This window comes from Alosa pseudoharengus, unplaced genomic scaffold (assembly GCF_046254945.1).
Source record: "Alosa pseudoharengus isolate Yale_2024_CS ecotype anadromous, Long Island Sound unplaced genomic scaffold, YU_APseudo_1.1 YU_APseudo_1.1_scf_20, whole genome shotgun sequence".
Taxonomy (NCBI): domain Eukaryota; kingdom Metazoa; phylum Chordata; class Actinopteri; order Clupeiformes; family Clupeidae; genus Alosa; species Alosa pseudoharengus.
Genome location: NW_027468664.1, coordinates 15,101,218 through 15,108,853, shown reverse-complemented (window position 1 = coordinate 15,108,853; position 7,636 = coordinate 15,101,218). Strand labels below are relative to the sequence as shown.

General features: G+C 38.4%; 1 protein-coding gene and 1 long non-coding RNA gene across 3 annotated transcripts in view; one reads left to right on the top strand and one right to left on the bottom strand.

Moving 5' to 3' along the window:
• LOC143136142 (uncharacterized) overlaps positions 1–862 on the bottom strand; it is a 1,359-nt gene extending 497 nt beyond the window's left edge. The window contains exons 1-2 of one of the 2 annotated variants that reach the window (XR_012989270.1): positions 767–862; positions 1–123 (exon numbers count right to left, since the gene is read on the bottom strand). The exon at positions 1–123 is cut by the window's left edge and continues 25 nt beyond it. This is a non-coding gene — a long non-coding RNA (uncharacterized LOC143136142). The remainder of the gene's footprint in view (positions 124–766) is intronic. The other variant, XR_012989271.1, reaches the window with a different exon arrangement.
• Positions 1–5,244, top strand: part of slc26a4 (solute carrier family 26 member 4) — a 17,668-nt gene extending 12,424 nt beyond the window's left edge. The window contains exons 12-21 of the mRNA XM_076296659.1: positions 55–150; positions 1,197–1,303; positions 2,680–2,749; positions 2,938–3,030; positions 3,168–3,263; positions 3,583–3,792; positions 4,340–4,394; positions 4,492–4,637; positions 4,985–5,053; positions 5,145–5,244. Coding sequence (XP_076152774.1) covers positions 55–150; positions 1,197–1,303; positions 2,680–2,749; positions 2,938–3,030; positions 3,168–3,263; positions 3,583–3,792; positions 4,340–4,394; positions 4,492–4,637; positions 4,985–5,053; positions 5,145–5,168 — 966 coding nt within the window. The 3' untranslated portion in view covers positions 5,169–5,244. The remainder of the gene's footprint in view (positions 1–54; positions 151–1,196; positions 1,304–2,679; positions 2,750–2,937; positions 3,031–3,167; positions 3,264–3,582; positions 3,793–4,339; positions 4,395–4,491; positions 4,638–4,984; positions 5,054–5,144) is intronic.
• The last annotated feature ends 2,392 nt before the right edge of the window (positions 5,245–7,636 follow it).

Here is a 7,636-nt window from a genome sequence, read left to right as displayed (position 1 = left end):
TCTCTCTCTCTCTCTCTCTCTTTCTCTTTCTCTTTCTCTCTCTCTGCATCCCAGTCTGTGTTGGCGGGGATTGTGATCGCTAACCTGAAAGGAATGTTCCTCCAGGTCACTGAAGTTCCGTCACTGTGGAGACAGAACAGGCCAGACTGTGTGAGTGCCATTCAGCGCACAACAAAGACAAAATGCCACTTTCACCACTCACAAAAAATACCACCAAGTTCAGAGAAAAGTTATATGAACATCTTAATATTTCATCGCATTACTGTTCATGTGTATACAGACTAATGTGAATGCATTCTGGAATCAGGGAACGGATTGACTTGTGTGCCTCATTGAAATAGCATAAATAGTATTAAATACTTTAAATCCTTCTTGATTTGAAAGAAAACTTGCTTTTGGTATCTATGAATCTCTCTTTGGCAACATTTGGTCATCATGGACAAATACATGGTTCTAGATAACACTACACTTAAATCAATATAAGGTGTGTGCACCTTATATTGTACCTATCTAGATCTACATGCACCTCAAATCTGCCCGTCTACCTCACATTGCTTTACCTTGATTATTTTCGTTTTTTAAAGCAGCCCTGTGTACGTTTTTACCGTAATATAACAGCCTCGAAGACATTTTGATGGTAAACAAACTTGTAATAGGAGACATGTGCACCCAGCATATAGCCATAGCTTGCAGCGCCACACATGCATAAAACCTGCCTTTCAATTTTCTAAGCCGAAGACATCTGGCAAGAATCGTGAAACCTTACCTGGTCAGTAGATATACTGGTCAGTAGATATAGTTTAGATAGCTCTTTGGAGATTGTCTTTGCTAGTCATTCGGCTCCAAAACAAAAGTACATGCACCGTGCACAGGGGGAAGGACTTTAAAAGCCGTGAGAAGTAATATAAATATTTTGTGATGCAAGGGGGAGCTCTAGAGTATGAAAATGTGTGAAACTACATTGGATGCCTTTGGGCTTTTGACCTTTATTCAGAAAGTGATGAGTGACAGGAAGTGAGTGTGAGAGAGAGGGGTGGGATTGGGGAGGGCATTTGGGCACATGGACACTTACCTAGATGTGGCATGGACACAGCTGCTGCTCGTGCCACAGCATCCCTCTACCTGGTTGTTTTCTGTTGGACCAGCAAGACACAGTGGAACTTATTGACTGTATAATGTTTGCCTGTCTTCCACAGTACATCTGGATAGCCACCTGTCTGGCCTGTGTCATCCTGGGTCTGGACGTGGGATTATTGGCAGGCCTGGTCTTTGAGATGGCCACTGTTGTCATCAGAACACAGTTGTGAGCTACACATACATTTCATACATTGATATATTTATTCATACGAATTTACAGTTTTCAATGTACTTACAAAACTGGATTTATTCTATTAGTATTTTGGCACTTTGTGTGAATTTGTCTATCGTCTTAAATTATAAGCATCATCCAATCACTGATAATCTTACTAGCAATAAAAGGAGAGATACTCTTTGCTTTACATACACTTACCTCAGTGCTTATCAGTACATTAATTAATTATATTGCACCATTTAATTTGACCAATTAAGAAGCACTCAAAGCCTTCTTTAACCTCCATGAGTACAGTAGTGATTGAGTAGAGGTAGAGTATTTTTCCATCACCAAGTTGTTTGTTTGAATGTTGCTTATATTGCGTTATATGCACTTTGCAAATGACGATCCAGTAGGTACTGGTAAATGATAGGGTGATAAATGGTGCCAATGTGGTAATAAATGGTGACAAGTCAGCTGTGTGACACATATGAGTGATGTGTGTTATGAGCAAACCTTGAGATAAAGCCCGACTAAAATACATCAGCCTCCTTCGTTGTGGTAATAAATCCATAAAATATCGCTGGTGCATGCATTATTCCAATAGGATTGTTGGATGCCTGTTGAACCTAGTGATGGTGGCACATAGGGGTCATAATCGTTCAATAACTCTTGATATAGTTCTCGATGTTATATAATGATGGCTTTGAAAATGTTAAAGGACATAAGTGCTTTTGTTTCTTAAAGGCCCCCTAAATGTTTTTTTTTACCTTAAAGCAACACCAAAAAGTTTTTTGTACCTTAAAATAATGTTTTTAAAATCGTGGTTCATCAACTCATAACAGGGTGAACGGCATTTCTGCTTTCGTTTCGCAGCCCTCTATCGGCTATAACCGCACTATGCAAGTTTGCCAGATCGGGTAGCGGATCTGTAAATCGATAGAATGAGACATAAGAAACTACAAATTTGACTTGCATCTGATGTCGCAATACATCGTACTTTCATAAAATCATGCAACATATTCTATCTTGTCTGTGGACATCGTTATTTGCAAAGCCGGAGTAGGAACACTGCAACCCCCAACCCCCGAAATCAAAATGGTAAAGAGATGCTATATTATAGACTGTAGAGCACAAATAGAAAGGTTACTCACAGGAATTCTGAACTCTCTTTCTATAGACTGCTGCCAGTGCATTCCCTCTATATTGTATCAGAGTTATGTGTTATCATAGTTTGTTGTAAAGACGTACTCTTAATTAATTTATTATTGTGCTTAATAAATGTAGTGGGACCCTGAGAGCAAATATTCTTTAGTTCTGCTTTAAACATTGATACAATAGAATATAATGCTAAAATTATTATACATTATAATAAATTGTCTCCACAGTCCTTCCTGTTCATCCCTGGGAAATATCCCTGGCTCTGACATCTACAGAAACATGAAAGACTATAAAAATGTAAGAAATCACATATTCTGTACAGCTAATTTATCTGTGGAGTTGACATTTCTCACAGAAATGACGCACTTTGTACACCATGCATTGCAAATCAGAAAAATGTGCCAGTCAGTGTAAAAAATGGCAAAAAATGTGCCAGTCAGTGTATGTTACAAAATTCTAAAATTCCTAATATCAGTTATTCTTAGATTGCAGAAGTTCCTGGAATAAAGATTTTCAAGTGCAACTCACCCATATATTTTGCCAACATCGACTACTTCAAGGAACGTCTTAGAGACACGGTGAGATAAAAGAAGATAGTGTCTACAGTGATATGACGATAAGGTTCCTGTTAGAGTCATTTTGAAAATAAACATTTGGAACAACATCACTTAAAACAAACATACACTGTGTCAGCCTCAATGTTTGGTATTAACAGGTGGGCTTTGATGCAGTGAAAGTGTTTAAGAAGAGGAACAAAGCACTCAAGAAAATCCACAAACTCATTAAAAAAGGAAAACTGAAGACTTCAGAGGTACTTAGTGCAACATCAGTATCAAATATTGCCAGGCAGCGTTCTGTCTATTTACTCAAAGATGGTAGATAAATATCTGCTTAGTGGTGTTACAACATTGTATTACATATTTTATGGAAAACGACAAAAACAAAACAAAAACAGGAGGGAGTAATATACATATAGAAGTCCCATAAACAACTACATACATTACAAGCTAAATACCCATTTTACATATTGAATAGTACACTTTGTACATGCTACATATGAATATGTATGTATGGTTAAGAGAATGTAATGTCTTCAAAACTAGGTTTTCTTCTCCTCTGCCTTGCTGTAGGACGGCATAGTGTCTGTGGTGTCACTGGGTGTGGACAATGAGGCGTTCGAAAGTGAGCCTCGGGATGTGGAGTCGGTGGATGTGAGAGTGGACTGGACTTCAGACCTGCCTGTCAGTGTGTCGGTCCCACAAGTTCTCATCCACAGCCTAGTGCTGGACTTCTCTGCAGTCGCCTTCATGGACGTGGGGGCAGTGAAGTCCTTACGACTGGTGAGACCAAACAAATCATTACTGATAATAAAAAAAAATCATTCAACAATTGTAAAATTTGCATAGAACGTACAAAAACATGAAAGAGTCTCCTTCTTGTATGTGCTTGCAGTGAAATCCTTAAAGCTGTTAAGACAAAACAATTAGGACACAGCAAGGCAGTAATTCCAAATGTGGTCTTGAGAGACTATGTTTAGTTATGTATACAGTATATATAAATTGAATTCTCTTTTGGATAATCTTTTGGATAATCATTGCCAGTCTGAGATCGATATTACATACAGCATACTTTGAAATCAAATTTATATCCCCAGTTGACACACTGTAGGTCATCCCTTCACAGATAAGATAACAGTAGTGCACTCAGAAGACTGTCAAACTAGACACCACAGTGTGCTTGTAAGAAACCTGAACAAGAAAGGCAAACAGCCACACATATTACTCAAACAAAGGTCGTTTCAGTATGAGTGCAATTATTTAGTGATGGCAGGCCTTAATGCTCAATAATGACTAACAAGATGTTTTAACATCGCTATTTGTTTCACAGGTCATTAAAGAATTCCTGCGAATAGGTGTCACCGTCTACATTGCAGGCTGTGACGGTATTTCTATGGTTAAAACAATATCTCTTGCATTCTGTGTACCAGATTTTATGGCATGTCCCTTGATTACATTTTGTTCCTTGTTCCTTGGGTACAGATGACTTAATCAGGAGAATGGAGAGTCTGGCGCTCTTTGATGATGTCGTGACCAGAGACCTGCTCTTCCTCTCAGTGCATGATGCCATCCTCTTCATCAAACTGGAAGAGGCCAGTAAGGACACTCCAAATCCTATCATAGACAAGGTAACTTGATTCTAGCTGGTACATGTTTCAGGAATCAGGGTTTTCTGAAACAATAATTAATAAGAATAATTCATATGAAAAATGTCAAGAAGTCATTCAAAACTGTAGCCCAACTGGTGGAGAATAAAATGGCTTAGAAATCCTTAAGTATTCTTTGAAGAATTAACAAATTAATACATAGTGTGGTAGGTTCAATGTAACAAAAAGGATTGATGAAATTCTAAACTTCAAAATAGAAATAAAATTGCACTTTATAAACATTATAAATATTTTCATTGTTCCAGTATATTGGTTTATGTTGGATGCTATGAAACTGACAATGTTTATTCATTGCTCATTTTATACAGGACAACAAGGAACCTTTGCCCTTTACTGAGGAAGAGGACCTGATAGAGACCTATGACAACCAGCCAAGGGTGGGTACCACTTATCTCTTTTGTTTACTCCAGAAAGTTTGTGAATCTGCAAGGCAGGCGCTTGACCGTTGTGTTTCCGGTTCATTCTCAGGCCATCCATGAGCTCTCCAACTAAAGAAGAGGCTATGGAGACAGTCCTGAACCCTTCTGCTATTTTTGCCACGCCCCACGTGCATTGTTGTTTCCAGTGAAGACACTTCATATTCAAGAGCGGACTTTCCTGTCCTGTGTGTTCAATGTCAGTCTTTCTCAAACTGATGTGCTTGAAGGATGATTCTCCCATTTATGACCTTTTTACTCTGCTATCAGATTAAGGACCCACAATGTTTTTTGAGCTACTGTATGTTATGAAAATAGAGTCACATCAGACACACTTTGTTTAGTAACTTGGTCACACTTGGTCACACTTTGTGTCCAGGGAGATTTGGAGTTTGTCTTGCGTTTGTCTAATGAGTTATGTGAAAACAAACAATGTCGGCGCAAAACAAAACAAAAACACCAGCGGATGTTTCTATCCTAGAAGCTCCCGCTGCGTAGTGGAAGCACATCGGGCGGACACATAAATAGACCTCTTCCTCTTCTGCCCTGCCTGACCCTACCAGACGCCATGTGGTTGTAGTTGTGCTTCTGTTAGTGTATGTGTGTGTGTGAGTGTGTGTGTGGAGGGGTACAGATTTGGAAGGACACAAATGATTTTGTATGACCCCTCAGATTTGTCTCAGAGATTCTTGGCCTGTTTTTAGTAGATAGTCATGGAATCAGGGCTGGATCAATTCCAGATCTAGCCTAAGTCTGATGTAAATCCTGATCAAAACAACATGATTCACTGCATGGACCACTTTGATTTAACAAATAAAAAGACAGGCATTTCTTATAAGATTACATTGTCCCTCATTATTTATTGTAAACAAGGACTGACAAAGTAGTAGAGTTATTTGTTGATCATAATGTCTGTGTATAATCATTCTCGGTGTTGAATGTGTAGGCTGCATTGTGTTACAATCTATATATTACTTGTAGACCTAATAAAATACCTTTGTTACAGATGGCTCTGGGCTCTGCATAGTTGCCAGTTACTTGCACAGATGTGTCTTAAAAATGCAAAATCTTTTTGGACAAAATGATTGTATTTTTTATTCCCTTTTACTATAACTTGAAAAGAAACTAGAAATAAACTTCACTTTTTAAGGTATACCACAGCATCTACTGTGATGTGATCTGTTTGTCTTTTTTCGACTTGATGTTTGGGACTTTTGCCTTTATTTACAACAGATAACAGTAAACTAGTGGGAGATCAGGAAAATTGCCTCAGGTTGGGGTGGAACTAGGATCTCTGTGGCACCTTTATTCCAGACAACTCAGAAGTCAGATATTTCCTAGTTGGAATCTCCCAATTTCGCTCTGGACAAACTTGGAAGTCAAGAGTTGGAAAAAATACAACAGAATTCCACTTGAAGATAGAGTTCCTACGTGTGAAGTCAGGGTCAAGTCGGTCTACCTCAATTTTAAAGTGGTAACTGAAGTCCAACCTCCGCCCACCAGTTGTCAACATTGGACCCATACAGCATTTGCATGGTACACCACCACCTCTCCCATGTTTGGTAGTCTGCCTGTACAAAATCATATATATATATTTTTTTTTTTTTTTTTACAAAATCTCTACTCAGTGTCACCAAAAGAACAGTCATTTATCATCAGATGTACTCCTCACTAACCCACTCCATCTGTAACCTGCCTAGTAGGTTGTTCTCATGTCAAGGAGTGTTGTACTGTTCCCTGTGTTAATATGTGTCCATGTTGTTTGTAATGGCTGATATGTGTCCAACAGCACAATAAAGGGCTTGTTTCCTCCTCAATGACATTCCTGTGTTGATTACCTGGAGTCGTGCTGTTGACTCAGTTCTCAACACTTCCAGTCATAGAGAATGTGGCTAAACACACACAATTGATCTCACTCACACACAGACACACACACACACACACAACCACATATATGCATGCAGGTCTTGAACAGTATAGGCTTACAGGTTCAGTGCACCTTTGTTGTTCTGCTGTAAATCAAGGGTTTAGGTAAGTTCAAGTTCATTTTTTAAAGTATCTTTAATGAAGGGAAAGAAAAAATCAGGTACAGGAAATGAAAAAGTCACAAGTATTCTGCCATATTGAGTCCATGGATTCCCCTGATAGATAATTCCATTAATACTGAGATGGTGTTTTTCTGTGCTGGCAACAATTTCTAAATAAACACAGGTGAGCAACTCTAATTTGATAAAGATCTGAACTTGTCAGATCTTGGTGTTATCATTGGCTTAATAGGTGCTGGAGGAGTATCAAGAGTTGAAGTTGAATTACCTTTACCAAGCCCACGTTCAGTATGAAGCGTATCTGTTGCGCCTTATTTGCTTATCTTAATCATCCCAGTGGTAAATATTTATGGTTAAAGTTTAAAGTCTGTTTTAGTCTGTGTGGTAATCCATTCCATTTCTATTAATTTTGTGCAACACTCAAGGTTGGGAACTCTTTTCACCCCAGTTCATATATTGATTTATTTATGTAGCCTATGTACTATGAAAGCTAATTAAA